At 51.6% G+C, this 21257-nt stretch overlaps 1 protein-coding gene across 1 annotated transcript in view; it reads right to left on the bottom strand.

Moving 5' to 3' along the window:
• The window catches only part of Ulk4 (unc-51 like kinase 4), a 315649-nt gene that overhangs the window by 91116 nt on the left and 203276 nt on the right, over positions 1-21257 (bottom strand). Inside the window, exons 33-34 of the mRNA XM_075964113.1 lie at positions 20506-20672; positions 13133-13231 (exon numbers count right to left, since the gene is read on the bottom strand). Coding sequence (XP_075820228.1) covers positions 13133-13231; positions 20506-20672 — 266 coding nt within the window. The remainder of the gene's footprint in view (positions 1-13132; positions 13232-20505; positions 20673-21257) is intronic.

Here is a 21257-nt window from a genome sequence, read left to right as displayed (position 1 = left end):
TGAGTTAGCTGCTTCCTCCCGTCTCCAGGCAGCAGCTGAGTTCACTGATTGGAGCAGATTCTGCTGCAGTGTGTGTGCTTTTGGAGGCGACAGCACAGACTCATCTGCCTCCACCTGACCTTGTCCCCCAGAGCCTGACCACCGTGACCACCGTGTACAGTGCCAGAAACGGCAAATGTGTAAGCCATCAGGGACAATGGTTGCTCAGGGGCCTTGCAGACCAGACCAGGTGACTGACATCAGCCTTGCGACATCAGGCGCGCCACTGTGAGCAGGCTCCTGCCAGCCGGTGACAGACCACCCTCTGTGGATACAATCTCCACAGGACGCAATGCAGCCAGAGGCATCCAGCTTCTCCAGGATCACTACTGTGCCAAACACCATATCAGGAAAGCAGCTGAGCCTGGATCTGGTAACCTCTGTGATCCAGGAGGACTAGCTCATGACAGGCTGCCCTGACGACACAGGCCGCTGATGGAAGGGCAAGCTGATGGGTGCCTGCAGCAGCTGAGGTGTTGCTAGGTGGAGTTAAGAGCTCCATCTCTCCACGTTCAAGACTTAACACACTTGCTTCGGAGAGCAGAGGGAGCCTCTGTGAATAAGGACGGCGGCGGCCTGCGTACATGCGCCAGTCCTAAAGGATGCTGGGTAATGGCCATAATTAGAAGATGCTGATTTTAAAGGCTGGTGAGATGGCTCAGCAGGCAAAGGAGCTGCTGCCAAATTGATGACCTGAGTTTGATCTCCAGGACCCACATAGAGGAGGGCCGACTTCTGCAAGTGGTCCTCTGACCTCCCACATGTATTTTGACATGTGTTCATACATACAAAATAATTAAATAAATATAAACAATACTTATTGTAAATATAAGTTAACTTTTAGACGTAAGATATTCCCATTATATATACATTATAAAATATACATTGAATTAGCATCTGATAAAATCCTAGTATTTTGTTTAATGTTATATTTTCTATAATGATATTTTGCTTATGTTTTAACAAGTAAAGCTTGCCTGAGGATCAGAGCTAAAGCCACTACAAGCCAGGCAGTGGTAGCGCACACTTTTAATCACAGGACTGGGAGACAGAGGCAGAAGGATCTCTGTGAGTTTAAGGCCACCCTGGACTACACAACATTGAATCTGTCTAAAGGAGAAACAGAGCTCACACAAAGGTGATCCCAGCACTTGGGATCCCATGCCTTCAATCCCTGCACGAGGGAGATGGAGACAGAAGTGATATGGTTGGGTGGAGAGAGGAATATAAGGCGGGGGTGGGGGGAGTCAGGAGCTCAGTGCAGTCTGAAGTACAGTGCAGTCTAGGCAGTCTGAGGACAAGATTGTCTTTTGGGTCTGAGCATTGGTAGAGGTGAGAACTTTCTAGAAGCCGGCCGCTCTGCTTCTCTGACCTCTCGGCTTTCACCCCCTAATATCTGACTCCGAGATTTTATTATTAAGAACAACTAGAATTTTTGTTAGTTTCCCAAGATTGTTAAATATGCTTTGAGAATCATATTCAGTGGCACAGAATTCTACCCTAGAACTAGACTTTAGGGCAAGTGGGCTGGCTTCCTGGGAAGAAAACACTCACTGCAAGGCTGACAGCTTCCTGGGGAGAAGAGCTCACTGCACAAGCTGGCAACAGAAACTAGAGTCCTCAGAATCTACATAAAAGCCCTAAGCAGTGGCCTCACATCTGCAATGCTTCAGGTGAGATGGGAGCAGAGACAGAACTGCCAGGAAGGTCAGGGGCGAGCTAGCCTAGAGCACCAAGAGCAGGTGAGCTAGCCTAGAGCACCAAGCGCGGGTGAGCTAGCCTAGAGCACCAAGCGCGGGTGAGCTAGCCTAGAGCACCAAGCGCGGGTGAGCTAGCCTAGAGCACCAAGCGCGGGTGAGCTAGCCTAGAGCACCAAGCGCGGGTGAGCTAGCCTAGAGCACCAAGCGCGGGTGAGCTAGCCTAGAGCACCAAGCGCGGGTGAGCTAGCCTAGAGCACCAAGCGCGGGTGAGCTAGCCTAGAGCACCAAGCGCCGGTGAGCTAGCCTAGAGCACCAAGCACAGCAGCACAAGGGAGAGAGACAACACCTCAACAAAGATGTAGACATCCCCAAAAGTCATCCTCTGACCCCCTCACACACACAAATAGATATTTTAAAAGCCAGAATTTGTTTTCTAATTGAGCGATCTGCAAGCTATTTAGAAGGTTTTTGATGTTTAAAATAACGTCATGAATTCATGGATTTACACAAATGCCCCACACTTCAAATGATTTCCTATGCAGCCTCCTTTCTGGCAGTGGGATTAATGGCAAGGATAATTTGAAAACTTTTGACACATACCTATTTACATTTTAATTTACCAATTAAGAGTCCATAAACAGTTTCCAACTCCAAAGACTGAAAAGGTAAAAATCTGCGTTTATTGGGTTTTGTTTAATTTCCTTTGTTATGTAAATGAGCTTTACATAATTGGTGACTAGGGTGGGAGAGTGGGGTGGGGGACTATTGTTTTGTTTTTTCCTGTGCAGGAGCTGAGGCCAGGACTCTCTTCTGGCCAAAGCTTCACCACGGAGCCACAATCCAGCCCAAATCCCAGTATTTCTGAGTGAACCCTGCACCGGATGCCTTGGCCAGCCCTCCTGAGTTGTCTATTTCTACTGGTTTCCACCACTTTCTGATCTCACTAAAGTGAAATCGTTAGTTCTTCATCTCCCAAACCCAACACCCCTGATCACAAGATGGGAGATATGTAAGCAGAAAAATCACAGTGAATTCTGACCCAGGACCTAGCTCTGAGCGTCAACCCTTCCAACCCTGTACATAATCAGGCTATAGGGCTCTGTCCTCACAGATTCCACACAGTCCCAACCGTGACTATGCAGAGATGCTGAGTCCTTGTGCTTTGTAATCAAGGCACGCATACAGGGAACGCAACACAGAACGAGTACAACCTTTCTAGCGGCTAGAACACTTGGGCATGACCCAGATCTCACAAATCCACATTTTCTGCTCCCTCACCCCAACTCCCACTCCCCATTTCCCTCAGTGTGCCCTACTGCCCAGTCAACTCTCCTAGGCAGCGGTGGAGGAAGACCTACCCAGATGCTGGCCCCTTCAGACCCACAAGCAGCAGTTTGTGGGAGAGAGGAGTCTTCGGGGGGAGCTCTCTGCATGTTGGGCAGAGCCGTAGGAATCCAGCTCTCGCCTCTCACCATGCTGGCAGGGGATGCATCTGCCTTTGAGTCACTGATGCCATGGTGAGAGACCCCAGCTAACCCATGGGTTCCACAAGCTAGATTCGGGTGGCGTCATCTCTTTGGTCTGTCCTCAGGGTCCTATCTGGGGTGAAAGGACATTTGTTCACCAAGAAGTCACAAAACCAAGCATTACTACCTGGGAGTGGTCTAGGGACTGACGAGACTGCTGCGTTGGGGTCGTCCATCCATGGTCAAGAAGCATTCTCAAGGGGAAGTGTTTTCAGGACCCTTTGTACCCCGTCTGTGAGGGTTTCTTTTTCTTTTTTTTGTGTGTGTGTGTGTGTGTTTTGTGTGTTTGTTGTCTGTTTGTTTAGCTTAGATCAGGGCACCCTGGTCAAGAACAAAATGCTGTTTAAAACCTACATTGCGACACATCATGACAAACACCCATCGAGTAACGGGAGCACACAGGAAACACCTTTTCCTGAAGCTACCCAAGTCTCAACACCAACTACCACATTCTGGGCCTCTCCCTGAAGAAGATGGTGACAGTGATGGCATCTATTTTGATGCGGTTGGACACACTCAGGATGGTATGGCCATAGACACAGGCATCCATACTCAATGCCCAGAGCCTCTGTTCTCACCAGAGCTGCTGGGATCTTAGGGTTGTGTTTTGTTTGTTTTTACAGATCGCAAGTACAGTGATCTTCTAGACGCACAGTCCCTGGTCAGAGCTGCTGTGTACTTTCTGGTCAACCAGCTGTTTCGGAAATACAAACTGTGCAGTGAAAGCCAGTGCAGACAGACCTACATGCCAACGAGAGAGCAGACACTAAAGAGAGCGGACACTAGAGAGAGCAGACACTAGAGAGAGCGGACACCAGAGAGAGCAGACACTAGAGAGAGCAGACACTAGAGAGAGCAGACACCAGAGAGAGCGGACACCAGAGAGAGCGGACACTAGAGAAAACAGACACTAGAGAGAGCGGACACTAGAGAGAGCGGACACTAGAGAGAGCGGACACTAGAGAGAGCGGACACTAGAGAGAGAAGACACTAGAGAGAGCGGACACTAGAGAGAGCGGACACTAGAGAGAGCAGACATTACAGAGAGCAGACACTAGAGAGAGCGGACACCAGAGAGAGCGGACACCAGAGAGAGCGGACACCAGAGAGAGCGGACACCAGAGAGAGCGGACACTAGAGAAAACAGACACTAGAGAGAGCGGACACTAGAGAGAGCGGACACCAGAGAGAGCGGACACCAGAGAGAGCGGACACTAGAGAGAGCGGACACCAGAGAGAGCGGACACCAGAGAGAGCGGACACTAGAGAGAGCGGACACCAGAGAGAGCGGACACCAGAGAGAGCGGACACCAGAGAGAGCGGACACCAGAGAGAGCGGACACTAGAGAAAACAGACACTAGAGAGAGTGGACACTAGAGAGAGTGGACACCAGAGAGAGCGGACACTAGAGAGAGCGGACACTAGAGAGAGCGGACACCAGAGAGAGCGGACACCAGAGAGAGCGGACACCAGAGAGAGCGGACACCAGAGAGAGCGGACACTAGAGAGAGCGGACACCAGAGAGAGCGGACACCAGAGAGAGCGGACACTAGAGAGAGCGGACGCTAGAGAGAGCGGACGCTAGAGAGAGCAGACACCAGAGAGAGCGGACACTAGAGAGAGCGGACGAGCAGACATTAGAGAGAGCGGACACCAGAGAGAGCGGACACTAGAGAGAGAGGACACTAGAGAGAGCGGACACTAGAGAGAGCAGACACCAGAGAGAGCGGACACCAGAGAGAGCGGACACCAGAGAGAGCGGACACCAGAGAGAGCGGACGCCAGAGAGAGCGGACGCTAGAGAGAGCGGACGCCAGAGAGAGCAGACACTAGAGAGAGCGGACGCTAGAGAGAGTGGACACTAGAGAGAGCAGACATTAGAGAGAGCGGACACCAGAGAGAGCGGACACTAGAGAGAGCGGACACTAGAGAGAGCGGACACCAGAGAGAGCAGACACCAGAGAGAGCGGACACCAGAGAGAGCGGACACCAGAGAGAGCGGACACCAGAGAGAGCGGACACTAGAGAGAGCGGACACTAGAGAGAGCGGACACTAGAGAGAGCAGACACCAGAGAGAGCGGACACCAGAGAGAGCGGACACCAGAGAGAGCGGACACTAGAGAGAGCGGACGAGCAGACATTAGAGAGAGCGGACACCAGAGAGAGCGGACACTAGAGAGAGCGGACACTAGAGAGAGCGGACACTAGAGAGAGCAGACACCAGAGAGAGCGGACACCAGAGAGAGCGGACACCAGAGAGAGCGGACACTAGAGAGAGCGGACGCTAGAGAGAGCGGACGCTAGAGAGAGCGGACACCAGAGAGAGCAGACACTAGAGAGAGCGGACGCTAGAGAGAGTGGACACTAGAGAGAGCGGACACTAGAGAGAGCGGACACCAGAGAGAGCGGACACTAGAGAGAGCGGACACTAGAGAGAGCGGACACCAGAGAGAGAAGACACTAGAGAGAACGGACACCAGAGACAATAGACATTAAAGAGAGTGGACACCAGAGAGAGCAGACACTAGAGAGAGCAGACACTAGAGAGAGCGAACGCTAGAGAGAGCGGACACTAGAGAGAGCGGACACTAGAGAGAGCGGACACCAGAGAGAACGGACATTAGAGAGAGCAGACACCAGAGAGAGCGGACACTATAGAGAGCAGACATTAGAGAGAGTGGACACCAGAGGGAGCGGACACCAGAGAGGAGGAGATCTGGTGCTAGTGAGGTGAGTGGCGGCCAGCAGTCTCCATTGCCTGCCCTCTGAGGAGGAAGACAGCTCAGCAGGGAACAGTGGGGAGGTGAGCAGACCTGGGTTCTTCTCCATCACAGTGTGAACATTTACTGTACTGTACCTCACCTTCCCAGGTGATTTGTATTGAACCTCCATCCTAGGCCCCAAGACAACAGAGAGATACAGCCTTGCCAGAATTGGATTAGTCATTCAGCAAAAGAGGCAGAGAAGCCCATGGATGTCAGGTGAGAACTGGGAAGACTCCTAAAGTTATAAATTCTGTGTGGAGTGTTGCATATAACTAACGAGCCCAGACATGCTCATGCAAAGGGGTCGTGGAGTCGTGGCTGTCAGACAGACCAGGGATTGGTGCCTTACACAGACCTTTCACTGTGATTCTCCTCCATTGTGCCCATGAGTAACCACAGGCTGGGAACAATGCACAGACTTCAGAAAGAAACAGTGCATACATTTGAAGTTGCAGTCCTGAAGGTTGCCTAGGTAGATGCACTGAAATAGCATGGCTGGTCTGGTAACGGACGGCCGATCGTGAGAGGGAGGGCAGGGTATACAGGGCGGATGTGCTGGACAAGTGCTGGCTCTCAACCAATGGAGCCAGAGAGTGGGCGATGGCAGACACTCAGGACAGCTTCCAGGGACCAGAGTGGGCAATGGCAGCCTGTGACAGTCTCCTTGCTACAGCTCAGCAAGTAGGAATGCGTCACCCGGATCTCACAAGAGGGATGCAAACGGCACAGTGTTCGGGGTGGTGACAGTCATAACTCTTACTCTGATGTACTGCTGCCCCGCCCCCTTGTTAACCTCTTACATCACCTTAAGTTATGACTAATTTACATATTAAATTTTGTCACAGGAAAACACATACAGAAAAAACCCATAATATAGAAGCTTCTTGACTTACAACAGATTTACATCTAGGCCAGTGGTTCTCAAACCACCTAACACTGCCACGCTTTAATACAATTCCTCATGTTGTGGTGCACTCCCCCCATGTAAAATTATTTTCATTGCTATCATAACTGTAATTTTGCTATTGTTATATATTATAATGTAAATATCTGTGTTTTCCAATGGTCTTAGGTGCCCTTGTGATCCACAGGTTGAGAACTGCTACTCTAGCTAAACCCATAGTATGGGAAATGGGAGGTGGTGGCGGGGAAGAGACAGAAATCTTAAATAAATAAATAAATAAATAAATAAATAAATAAATGAAAATGTAAGTTAAAATGCATTTAACACACTTCATTCACCAAACATAGCTCACAATATGACCACTGTGTGGGTTGTTGAGAGCAGCTGTAGCTCATTGCCGTGCCCCAACATAAAAAGAAACTACACTACTGTATCTCATGTACCTGGGGAGACCCCATCTAAAACCCCACACATCACTGCGGAGCTGAAGAATCGTGGCTGGAGCCACGGTTCATGCAGGGTTTCGAGCAACCCCAAGGGTCTTGGACGTCACCACAGACAAGGATGCGTCGCTTTGTTCATGACTTGGGGTTCAGTCTCCCCAGGGTGCGTTTGCTTTCCGTGGGCACGTTTGTAAAGAGACTCAAAACTACCAAGTTTATCCTCCTGCCTCTAGGCCCACGCTCCCGAAGTCAGCCAAGTCAAACTAAAACTTGAAGTCCATTTATTCTTCACCGTAGGGGAGCCATCCCCGGGGCCTTCTCCTGTAGCCTATTGCATTTTTAAACAGCACTGTAAAATTTATCCTTACTCTGTGTGTGCTCTGGTGAGGTACTCAGTAACTTTATTGCTATTTTCCCTTACTTTATGCAAAGCTATCAATGTGTGTTAATCTTTCCCAGAGAAGACGCAGGACAACACTCTTGGCACAGGCCGCTGATGAGGCTGAAGGCTCCAGTGAGAACCTGGACGCACATAACACAGCTCACGTACATTAAGCAAATGCCCACTGATCCTCTGGTGCCTCGGGCTGGCAGCCAGCGTCTCAGAGAGCTGGGGTCACTCGGGACAGTGCTGTCCCGGGCTAATTCACATACACCCAGCACAGGCACCAGCACTCACTAGCGGCCAGTGAGAGAGGTGTCAGGGGGAGCTGCACGTGAACACAGGAGACTCGCGTGACGAGAGCTACACGTGTGACAAGAGCTACGCGGGTGACAGTATGGTCTCTGTCCAGAAACATCTGTAAAAGTAGAGGTGCCAAAGGAGGGGCTTTGGGAAGAACTGCAAGCCCAAGAGGAGCTGTCCATGAAGAGGACGCTGGGCTCCGTGCCAGACTCTCTGGTCTGAGCACAGCATCTCAGGTGGGCGGAGGAGCAAAAGAGGGAATGCTGGATGCGGGTAGGAGAGGCAGTGCCAGCAAAACACATAAGCAGAAAATGAGACAGAATTCAGATACACATGACGTGAGCCAGTGACACGATAGCACGAGCCTATGACACACACGTGACAATGTGAGCCAGTGACACACACGTGACAATGTGAGCCAGTGACACACACGTGACAACGTGAGCCAGTGACACACACGTGACAACGTGAGCCAGTGACACACACGTGACAACGTGAGCCAGTGACACACACGTGACAACGTGAGCCAGTGACACACACGATAGCACGAGCCTATGACACACACGTGACAACGTGAGCCAGTGACACACACGTGACGTGAGCCAGTGACACACACGTGACAACGTGAGCCAGTGACACACACGTGACAACGTGAGCCAGTGACACACACGTGACAACGTGAGCCGGTGACACACACGTGACAATGTGAGCCAGTGACACACACGTGACAACGTGAGCCAGTGACACACACGTGATGTGAGCCAGTGACACACACGTGACAATGTGAGCCAGTGACACACACGTGACAATGTGAGCCAGTGACACACACGTGACAATGTGAGCCAGTGACACACACGTGACAACGTGAGCCAGTGACACACACGTGATGTGAGCCAGTGACACACACGTGACAATGTGAGCCAGTGACACACACGTGACAATGTGAGCCAGTGACACACACGTGACAATGTGAGCCTGTGACACACACGTGACAACGTGAGCCTATGACACACACGTGACAACGTGAGCCTATGACACACACGTGACAATGTGAGCCAGTGACACACACGTGACAATGTGAGCCAGTGACACACACGTGACAACGTGAGCCAGTGACACACACGTGACAACGTGAGCCAGTGACACACACGTGACAACGTGAGCCAGTGACACACACGTGACAATGAGAGCCAGTGATGTCAAGTTGTTCCTGAGGCAGCATCACTGAGCTGGACGCCATCACCTGCTCCTCTTGCCAGTCCTCCCAGAGCTCGTCACCCGAGATCACGGGCTGGGCGCTCCCACCCCTTGCCGTTTCCAGCCCTGAGCCACACATGACTCCCCTCAAGTAAGGAACCCTGAGCCACATTAGGCAGTGACTATCATAAGCTCCATGGCAGTGAAATGCACAGCCACTGGCCACCCTGGGGACCCGGTAGCTGTTTGAAGAGGTTCAATGTAAGAGGTAAAGGAAATAAGACAATCAGGTGCCCCTGTGGAGCCTGTGCGCCGTCCTTTCTGGAGGCCTAGGGGGTTGAGCATGGAGATGCAGGAGACAAGAGCAGACAGGTCAGGTCTACAGGCAGTGCAGGTGTGCAGGGTGGGCCTCATCTGCCTACTTCAAAGATCCCCCTGATGACGGACTTCAGGAACTGCACCTTACAGGAGAGGTTGGCTCAGAACATGAAACACACGTGATCTTCTGCATTCACGCTCAAGGCCGTTCAAGCCCGGATCTGCTCTGCTCCAGTGTGAGACGTCTCATTGTGGCCCATCTATGTTTTAGACTTGACTGCTCTGGAGGACACCCGGTGAACGGCTATTCTGAAAGAGGCAGGGTTCTCTAGGAGACTGGGTGGGGCTGACTGCTCTCCTCCCCTAAGGTTTAAGTTTATCACCTGACACCAGCAGCGTCGAGGAGTCCCGGCAGTTCTGGCCGACAGCGACTGTGTGGGCTACAGCCTGCATTTCGAGGCATCTCTTAATCAATTATATTCCCTAATTACCTCTGCCAGGGAACTGGATGTGACTGTGTCGCAGAAGTGTAAGGACAACCTCTTTCACCATCCCAAAACAAAGTGCTTTATGAGGCTGGCGAGCACCTTTCTCCATCAATGTGTTTGTCACTGTCCTTGGGACTCTGCCCCTGAAGCCACGAGAACCTTAGCTGTGATGGTTTCACTCGCAATCAGGCCCTGTCTTCTTGCCATGGAAACCCCTCACACTTAAAGACAGAAAACACACAAGCTTTCTAACAGACTCCCTGCCAGTCCGACTGTTTCTGAACGTCACTGAGTTTAGGGTTTCAAGGGTTCAAAGCTAATCCAATCCAGAGGCAGTGAGAACTTTGATGAGGGACGTGTGGGTGTTAAAAGCAGACATCTAATCTCTAAAGTTTTGTTTCTAGATTCAACAGCTCGGGGGCCTTCCCTGTAAAGTAAAGGTGGGCCCCACATCACAGAAAAGGGGGGATTAAGTAAGATCCGGGCTGAAGTAGAAAGAGAACCTCTCTGTGCCCGCACCAGCCAGATCACATGGTCCAGCTGACTGAGCGCCCACAGCCTCCTCGTGACCTAATAACCATTGGTGGAATCAACCAATAAGGCGACATACAGCGATGCATGCCTGTACCCCTCCCTGCTGGTAAGCACAGAGCTAGGTTAAGACCACGCCCATGAGCACAGGGCCATGATGTCAGCCACTTAGCCAACTTCACACTTTCTGTAGTCTCTGTCATTGTAATGTACGACATAAGCCCCTGGCAACTGTGCCTCCCTTTCCAGCTGAACCTTAGGGATGCTTTTGGCTGTCTACTCATTAGGATCTGTTTGACTAAGACAAGGTCTCACTTTGTAACACAAGTTGGCCCAGAGCTTACTACACAGCTCAAGCTGGAGTCAAGTTCACGCCAATCTTCCTGCCTTGGCCTCCTGAATCCTGGGATTACAGGCAACCACATGTAGCCACGCCTTTTCTTCCTGGATGCAATTAAACCTATACAATTATTTGCCCAAACTTCATTACCAATGAGCTGCCATCCTCAGTCGTGACTCACCAATGAGCTGCCACCCTCAGTCCTGACCTCACCAATGAGCTGCCATCCTCAGTCGTGACTCACCAATGAGCTGCCACCCTCAGTCGTGACCTCACCAATGAGCTGCCAGCCTCAGTCCTGACCTCACCAATGAGCTGTCAGTCTCACAGAGGCAGGGGTCAGAGGAACATGGCTCTCATTTGGTTATGGAGGCATAAACAGGCCTTGATTTCATAGGCCTTCCTGAAGCTTTTTGCTTTTTCTGAGGTTTATGGGATTTCACCAATGGACCCCAGCTGGCTGCTATCTAAGGGGGAGTCACCTGTCTCCACGTCTGGGTTCTCTTTCAGTTTGGTTGAAACTGTAGAGCTGGTCAAAGCTCAAGGTTTGCATTGATTTCACCTAGAAATTTAGTGACCTGTAGTCAGAGGCTGTTGGTTCATTCCTGGCCACTCAGAAGCCATCATTTGTAATACAGTTTTGTTCCCATCCCTGTCCTGTCCCAGTTAGTGGGGGGGGGGGGCGGACTGTGTCTGACTCCGTACAACTCAGAAGTCTCTCTTGGAAGGGACTGGGTGCTCAACAGATTTGTCTTTTCTTACCAGAGTTCAATGCATTTTAAATCACACTTTCATTAAGGAAGTAACTATTTGAATCTGCCCTATTTACTTATCATCCTGTCTATGTATGTATGTATGTTATATATGTATTTATGTACGTATGGATGTACGTATGTATGGATGTACATATGTATGGATATACGTGTGTATGGATGGATGTAAGTATGTATGGATGTACGTATGTATGGATGTACATATGTATGGATATACGTATGGATGGATGGATGGATGTACGTATGTATGGATGTACATATGTATGGATATATGTATGGATGGATATACGTATGGATGGATGGATGTACGTATGGATATATGTACGTATGGATGGATGTACATATGGATGGATATACGTATGTATGGATGGATGTACGTACGTACGTATGTATGGATGAATCCATCCATCCTTTCTCAGGCAGGGTCTCGCTGTGGCTTGGGCTGACCACACCTACACTGTGACACATCTGCTTCTCTGGAGCTCATTTAACATATGCGCACCATCCCGCCTGGACATTAAATATTACCTTAATGAATGATAAGCCACCTGGCTTTAAATCAAGTATAAGTTTCGTATCTTTCCAGAAGCTGCTCTGGTTCTTGTTCTGAGGGGAATTAGATGACAGGTACACGAGCATTGCTGAACTTCGACAGAATTGCTTTAGTCTCAGAAATTCTGAAAAAGCACACTAGTGAACCCTGGGATAGGCACCCTGACACAGGCGAGCCCTCATACAGACAACCCTGACACAGGCGAACCCTCATACAGACAACCCTGGCACAGGCAACACTGGCACAGGCGCCCTTGCACAGGCGAGCCCTGGCACAGGCGAACCCTCGTACAGACAAACCCTCGTACAGACAAACCCTCATACAGGAGCCCTGGCACAGGCAACCCTGGCACAGGCGCCCTCGCACAGACAAACCCTCGTACAGGAGCCCTTGCACAGGCGAACCCTCGCACAGGCGAGCCCTCGCACATGCGAACCCTCGCACAGGCGAGCCCTGGCACAGGCGAGCCCTGGCACAGGCGAACCCTCGCACAGACAAACCCTCGCACAGACAAACCCTCGTACAGACAAACCCTCGTACAGGAGCCCTTGCACAGGCGAACCCTCGCACAGGCGAGCCCTCGCACATGCGAACCCTCGCACAGACAAACCCTCGTACAGACAAACCCTCGTACAGGAGCCCTTGCACAGGCGAACCCTCGCACAGGCGAGCCCTCGCACATGCGAACCCTCGCACAGGCGAGCCCTGGCACAGGCGAGCCCTTGCACAGGCGAACCCTGGCATAGGCGAACCCTCGCACAGGCGAGCCCTGGCACAGGCGAACCCTGGCACAGGCGCCCTTGCACAGATGAACCCTCGCACAGGAGAACCCTTGCACAGGCGAACCCTCGCACAGGCGAGACCTTACCAGTGGGATAAGCAGGCTGATGAGGTCTGTGAATGGTTTGCTGAGCAGCAGCAGGTCCTCTGCAGCCTGTGTGTCCCCTCTCGAGCCTGACTTCTGGGCCTGGAATGAAAAGAAAAGAAATGCAAGAGGTCAAGGTGTTGAGTCAGCTTGGCGGAGAGAGGCAGGTGCACCGAGATAGCAGATAAGGGGCTGAGGAGTGCTGGAAGGATGGAGTCACAGAAGAGATAGCCCATTCGTGACAATGTGACAAGAGTGTAGACCCAGAGAGCTTTAGACAGCACAACAAGGGTGGGGCAGGAGCTGAAGGAGTGGGAAGGGTGGTGGCACCCTGTTAGCTACCTTCCTTATCTCATGGCTGTGACAAGGTGTCTCAAAGGAACAACTGGGGGACATGGCACCTTTAACTCTACCACTCAGGAGGTAGAGGCAGGTGGATCTCTGTGAGTTCAAGAGCAGCGTGGTACATAGAACATTCCAGACCAACCAAGACTACATGGTGAGCCCCTGTCTCAATAGAAACAAACAACCCCAAAAGCAAAGGATTAACTGTAAGGAGGAAGAACTTATTCTGGCCACACTCTGGGGTCCAGTCCACCACAGCAGAAGGTTGGTGGTGGGAGGTGCCCTCAACTGTGGGGATGGGAGCCTGAGGCTGCCTGCTCGTGTCTGGGTCATCAGGAAGCAGAGAGGAGACGAGAAGCAAAGCTAGGCTAAAAACCTAAAACACTGCCCCAGTTCCACAAGCGTCCTAAACGGTGCAGCCAGGAGGAGACCAAGTGTTCAGACCAACGCTGATAGGGAACGTTTCACAGTCAACCACCCTGCAGTGGGTAAGCGTCCTGTAGTTCCAGCCAACTTGAGGGTCTATGCTTGTCACCCCACTTTCTAAGTAGGAAAACTGAGGTCTAGAAAAACCTTAATCTGGGTGGTGGCCAGAGAGTTGGCTCCATGTTTGTTATGGAAACACAAGGGACCTAAATTCAGATCCCAGCACTCAAATGACGTGGCTGTGGGGGAGGAGGCTCCCTCAGGCTACACTGTGATTACACACACACACACACACACGCACACACGTGTAAAATTATATATAATAAATTACATATAACAAACATATAATTTCTTTGTTTCTCATTACTCGTGAGATGTCACCTTTGCTTTAGCAGCCTACTGTAGACGGAGCTATAGAGCAGTCCCACACTAGCTCAAAACTGAGTATGAAGGGTTTTTTATTTAAGGGTAGACTCACAAATCACAGTCCTCTGCAAGCAGGGAACAGAAAATGAATCCAGCAGCATTTATAGTATAAGAGGCCCCGCCCATGTGGGCTGGTATCTTAAAGGCTATTGGCTGAAGGAGTTCCCACAGCAAGTGAAGGAGCAGGACACATGGCCTCCTCCTCTGGCCTGTGAGTGCACCCAAATGTATGCATGCCACATGTCAGACACACAGACATGGTACGTACGTGTACACACACACACACACACACACACACACACAGGAGAAACTTTTTTGGCGGAGTAAGGAAACTTTAATTTGGTTATCTAAAGTCACACATTAGTAACAAGGCCAAAGGTCACACCAAGGCCATCCAATGCCGAGGCACACCACTCATCTCCTCTGGGTATTTCTATGCACACCCGTGACACATGACACCCAGAGTATCTACCCACTCCTTGGGACATCTCACTTTCCTGTTGCTGCGATACAAATCCCTAACAAAAGCAGCTTGCAGGGAAGGCCTTTTCCTGGTTCATTGTTCAAGGGTACCATCTACTGAGGGGCGTTAAGACAGCAGAGGCATGCAGCAGCTCATGACACTGCATCCACAATCAGGAAGCAGGGCCATGAATGCGTGTGTGCTCTGCTAGAAGTTTCTTCACAGTCTAGGATTCCCGCCACAGTCAAGAGAGGTCTTCCCATTCAGTTAGCACAGCCATTTCTGCCCAGCTTTGCCGAGAGGCTTGTTTTCCAGGTGAGCCCAGATCCCATGAAGCAGACAACACCAACCATTACACTCAGGCTTCAGCTACACTTTGATAAGAGATGAGCCCTGGCCTGAAATACGCCTACGACCATGGGCCTTCACAGAACTAAGTGCAAACATTCTCACCACAGAGACAAAGTCTTCATATTCCAATGGGTTCTCCCCCCACCTCAGCTTTAGGATGCACTCCTTTAGCTCAGGATGCTTCTCAATCTTTGCTTTTAGAACGTGACCTTAGCCTGACCTTGCAGAGCAGATCATGAGCCTGGACTCCAGGGTCCTTCCCCAGCCCTTCAAGCCTGCAAACAAGGTTTCGCCCGCCTGCCTATTTTATTGCTATTACTGATGCAGAGGCCTCTGCTGAGGATTGCACCTTTCCTGGCTGAGGGGAAGAGCGGCAACTGTTAGCTTGCTCTTCTCTGCCCCTCCCCACCTGACTTCCTAAGCAGAGTGGTTTTCTCCTGGGCCTCTCAGCACAGTGGCTGTTGATCCCTCGCCTTCTGAGGCACAGGCTGATGTGAGGTAGCAGCACCTTTGCACATTAAACATTAACACATCATCCCGGAGCTGACACTGATGTCGGCTGGTAAAGATGAGACAGGTTTGCAGATTAGGCTGTGGGCTGCAGCAGGGGCTATGGGCCAGCACTCCCTCCCAAGCCTTCTGAGCAGGCAGGCGAGGCCACGGAACAAGTCCACATGCGGGCACTTGCCCACAGGTCACCTCATGGTCCTTCGAAGTAATGCCTACAGCCTATCTGCAGCACTCACGGTCACCTCTACAGCTGACTGGGTTCCCAGGAAGAGACCTCAACCATGTATAACTTGGCAGCTTGTAAGATGAGCAGACTAAGCGACACCCTTGACAAAGGTCTCACCCAGCCTGTGATGGAAGCCCGTACAGTGAGGGATCCCCATAGAGGCCCAGAGAAACTGCAGAGGTCAGGCCTGCCTCTCTTCTCTCTTCAGCTCCTCACTCTTTAGGTTGCCTCCCCTGTGTGCTGGGGCCCCTGTCCTTTCAGGACACAGCCACTGACCTCACCATCTTCTGCTTCCGGTCCCACTGACTCTTTTCTAAGAAGACACTGTCCCTCACCATTCAGTGTCCTTGACCTGCCCAGGTGTTGTAGTCTGGGCAAGAGAAGACAGAAGCCTGGCTGAGGTTTGCAGAAAAGTAATTACATCCATTAGGCACCTGAGGTAGAGTTCTACACCACGCAAGGGCAGACGGGGGCAGACACCGAAAGGAGGAAAGACTGACTCCCAGGATACCGGTGTGTGCAGCAGGGAAGGGCTGGTGTGGGCAGCAGGGAAGGGCTGGTGTGGGCAGCAGGGAAGGGCTGGTGTGGGCAGCAGGGAAGGGCTGGTGTGGGCAGCAGGGAAGGGCTGGTGTGGGCTGCAATGGGGGAATGGTCTTGCGGAGGGGGGCAAACGGGGAGCTCAGCGTGAGGCCTGGCCATCTGGTGGTCACACCAAGCAAACTGCTAGATGTATGAGCATGGATCTCAGAGAACTTTTGGAGAAATACATATATGCATATTTTCTCAACATGGAATTGTCAATTTATGAGCCATATTTAACAGTAAATGACCATTGATGTGATCTAAGTGGAATAAAAGAACACATATAACTTCTCAGTATAAAAAGTCCAGCACTAAATGATCCTGTCACTTCCAGCCTCACCACTCCAATCTAGTGATGGCATCAGGTACCGCGCACAGGTCTGATGATGAACAGAGACCAGGCAAATCTGTGCAGAACGAGGGACAAGAAGAAAATCAGCTGTACCAAGGTCTACCCGGCCCTGTCATGTGGTGATGCAACTTGCCTCTGAAACCCAGCACCACAAAAATGTTCTGCCAATAGTGACGGGACAGCCATGCAAAACCATTGTGAGCAGACAGACACACTTTAGGGCTGAGGATGCAATCCTGTGGTGGAGCCCTTGCTGCAGGTGGACAAGGCCCTAAGGGGAGGAAGGAAACCACGATAGCAGAGGGGAGGCAGGGGAGGCAGGGGAGGCTACAAAGCACCCTGGGGTGGGGTGGGGGTGAAGGCCCAGATTGTCCCTTCATAAATCAGAAAACCACACCAGAGAGAATAATGAACCATTGTCATTTTTTTAAAAAAAGAAAAACAGAGCTCACACCTTTAATCCCAGCACTTGGGAGGTGGAGACAGGAGTGATGTGGCTGGACAGAGAGAGGAATATGAGGAGGGAGGAGACAGGGGCTCAGCCCTTTTTCAGTCTGAGGATTTCGTAGATGTGGCTGGCTGCTCTGCTTCTCGAATCCATCAGTTTTCACCCCCTAATATCTGACTCTTGGTTTTTATTAAGACCAATTAGAATGCGTGCTCTAGCCACCGGCAGGCTTTGTGGGAGAGCAAGCACAGCTCAGTGCACAGACAATAGCGAAATGAGACAGCAGGGCCCAATGGTCCCTCTGCTAGAAGCCGGCAAGCAAGCTTCCGATGGCATCTCAGCACTGAGTCAGACCCCAACAGGAAAGGCTGATGTTATGCCCAATCTCAAAACCAATTCAAGAGCCCCAACCTCGTTATCCATCTGGAAATACTCTGATCTTCACATCAGTGCATTCCCATGTGTATAAACATCTGTATATCGACAGTTTCCCCTAACTAAACTGAATGCCCCCTAAAAGCTAATGGTCCTTTCTTTAGAAAACAAAAACCAAAAAACCAAACAACAATAAAACATTTTTATCAATTCTTTGAGAAGTTTTCCGATGTGTTTTCATCATATTCACCCTCCCCCAACCCTGCAGCTCCACCCCACACCGCCCTCACCACCCAACCCCTGAGATCCCCCCATCTCCCTCACCACCCAATTTCACGTTGTTGTTCCCTACTTTTTGAAAACCAGCCCAGCTACACTGTTCAAACACTCCTGGGAGTAGGGCCTGTCCTGGACAGTGGTTGACCAACTGGGGGCCGCCCTTTGTGGAAAACCGACTCCCTCCAACAGCTCCTGGGCGAGGGATGGGGTTCCTGGCCACCTCCCCTTTCCTGGCTGGGACTTTGTCTGGCTTGGCTGTGGAGGTCTTGTGCACGGCCAGTCACTGTGAGGTCTTAGTGCCTGCAAGGCAGTTTCCCTGTATTCATTCATTCACGGCCTCTGGTTCTCAGACCTCAATGATCCCTGAGCCTTGGGAGAGCATGAAGAACCCACTTCTGTTGTTATATAAAATGACTCCTAGTGGCTCCTGTACCCCAGATCACTGTGTTTCTCAACCCTCATCAAAGAAGCTGCCTTTTACAGCGGCTGGCGAAGAACACAGAGATCCACAATTGGTCAGCGTGCAGAAATTACGAGACTGTGGCATGCTCAGGCTAAACAGACACCTACCATGCCTCGTTCTCTCCTGATCTGGCTGAGAATACAAGTGCCTGGTTCCATGCTCCTGCCAGATGCAGACACAGGCTTGACAGGTACAGCCCCGGTGTGGAGCGGACACGGCCCCGGTGTGGAGCGGGCACGGCCCCCGTGTGGAGCGGGCACGGCCCCGGTGTGGAGCGGGCACGGCCCCGGTGTGGAGCGGGCACGGCCCCCGTGTGGAGCGGGCACGGCCCCGGTGTGGAGCGGGCACGGCCCCGGTGTGGAGCGGGCACGGCCCCCGTGTGGAGCGGGCACGGCCCCGGTGTGGAGCGGGCACGGCCCCCGTGTGGAGCGGGCACGGCCCCCGTGTGGAGCGGGCACGGCCCCGGTGTGGAGCGGGCACGGCCCCCGTGTGGAGCGGGCACGGCCCCGGTGTGGAGCGGGCACGGCCCCGGTGTGGAGCGGGCACGGCCCCGGTGTGGAGTGGGCACAGCCCCAGTGTAGAGCGGGCACGGCCCAGTGTGAAGGATTTTTAAAGTGCCAAAGAAAACCCTCAGGTTTGAAAGCATCCAGGGCCTGATGGGTGGACTTGTCTTTGATGGGCACTCAGCTCCTTCCCCAGCTCCTTTTCTGACTCAGCCTTGAGGACACACTTCCTGCAGATAGACACTAGGCATCACGGAGATCAAAGCCAGCAGCCCCCTCAGAGGGCAATGCTCCTACTGCAGGGAGGACTGAGAAGACAGTGAGAGGAGAGGGGTCAAAAGCTGCAAAACAACCATGATGCACTGGGGTGTGGGCAGCCTGAAGAGAACCAGGAAACGGTTTGGGTTAAGGAGCTTTAGTTTTTAAAGCCCCAAGTGTTTTACCTATCTAATCACCTGTAAGTCAGAAGTGCACCACTACTGTCCTGGAGTTGATCAACTTCTGACCCTTTAGTGTACAGCCTCCGAGTCATGATCCTCCGCAGGCTATGACAGCCAAGGCACTCAAGGGGATGGAGCTCTTCCCATCTCAAAGAACTTCACAAACCACCCCCGGGGAGGCAGCAGTGAGAACAGAGCTGTCTGAAGAGAGACTGACGGGGTGGGACAGGAAGAGACAAGATATGGAGATTCCATTTCAGCCTCGACCGCAGCCGGGAGGAACCTTCCACACATACTCTGGGTCATTTCCCTGAGATTTTAATAGGCCAATGAACTGACCTTGCGGCGTGCCAGCCTCCTGGTCTAAGTGTCACATGATTCAGAGGTCAGTGAGCCCAGAAGGCACCTGTCACACACAGCATCAGTAAAACCACACCTCTCCCCTTCACAGATCACAGGGCGAAACGTGGGCCATGTTCATGGCTGACCTGCACTGTCCATGGCTGGGGAACACATCCCAGATGGGATCTATGGAATATACGTGGAGACAGACAGACACACCTGGAACAGCCACCTTCACAGTCAACCTGGTCTGACTTAGAATTGCCCAGGAGAGGGAGGCATCTAACGAGCTGGGCCAACACTGAACAGAAATGGAGAAAGCCAGATGGACGCTGGTGTCAATGTCTGCCTGCTACGTCACTGCTAACTTAACAGGAACACTCACCTCACGCTCCTGCCCACCATGGTAGAATGCACCCCTTCTAACTGTGAGCCAAATAAAACCCTCCTTAAGCTGCTTTTGGTCAGATATTTTGTGACAAGAATGAGTAACTACGATAGATTCAGACACATATGTGCCATGTGTATAACCATCCAGTCTGCTATTCCCAGCATGCTCAGCTTCCTGCTGAACACACATATGTTACATGTGTGCGACCATCTATTGCTCCCAGCATGCTCAGCTTCCTGCTGAATACACATATGTTACATGTGTGTGACCATCTATTGCTCCCAGCATGCTCGGCTTCCTGCTGAGGGTGGGCAAAGAGATCTGCCCACTCATGGCCAACCCAGATGCATCCAAGGCAAAGGCTGTCCTGGATCGTGTTCCCATCTCAGACAGCAGGGAACACAGAGGCAGAACTGACAGGGGGGTGGGGGTGGGGGTGGAGGGGGCCACTCACCTGCAGAGCCTGCCGAACAACTCTAGAGGTGTGTGTCAGCATTCCCAGCAGGATATCGAGCAGCGATGCCAGCAGCGTGGCCGCCGGCTCTATGTTGTTTTTATTGTCCCAGTCTAAGCACAGTGTGGCAGTTACTGTGAACATGTTACAGACATGGCCAACGAGTCCTGATGGTAGAAAAAAAGGAAAAATACATGTCATAAGATGACAGAAATACATGACACGACCTGTTTGAGGCCCTGTGACTCAGGGTGGCGCAGACCATGCAGGGCACTTACACTGTTTATTTGAGAAAGCTGCTTAAAATGAAGGTTTCCCAGCCTCAGGTCCCAGCATTCGCTCAGGAATCTAGACTGGGCCAAGGGATTTTTCTTTTGCTTTTTTCCTTTTCCTTTTTTTTTTTAAAAAAAGTTCTTTGAGAATTTTGTATGTTTTGGTCATTGTCACGCCTCTCCCAGCTCCTCTCTGATCCACTCCCCTTTCCTACTCATCCATTGCTGTGTCTGTTTGTTTTAAGAAAAGTCCAGTGTGCGCTGCTGCCCACACGTTCCTGGATGAGAGGCCTTCCACCAGAATGTGGTCAATGTACCAGGAGCAACATTCTTAGAACTGCCTCTCTCCTAAGAGCCACCAGCTGCCAATAGCTCCCTACCTGGGGGAGGACGGGGGGGGGGGGACAGGGGGCTTTGTGCCCACCTCTGCTCTCCCTGCTGAGACTTGGCCTGGCCTGAGCCTGCTCTGCACACCATCAC

Source organism: Microtus pennsylvanicus, chromosome 3 (genome assembly GCF_037038515.1).
Source record: "Microtus pennsylvanicus isolate mMicPen1 chromosome 3, mMicPen1.hap1, whole genome shotgun sequence".
Classification (NCBI taxonomy): Eukaryota; Metazoa; Chordata; class Mammalia; order Rodentia; family Cricetidae; genus Microtus; species Microtus pennsylvanicus.
This window is presented reverse-complemented; position numbering and strand designations above follow the sequence as displayed.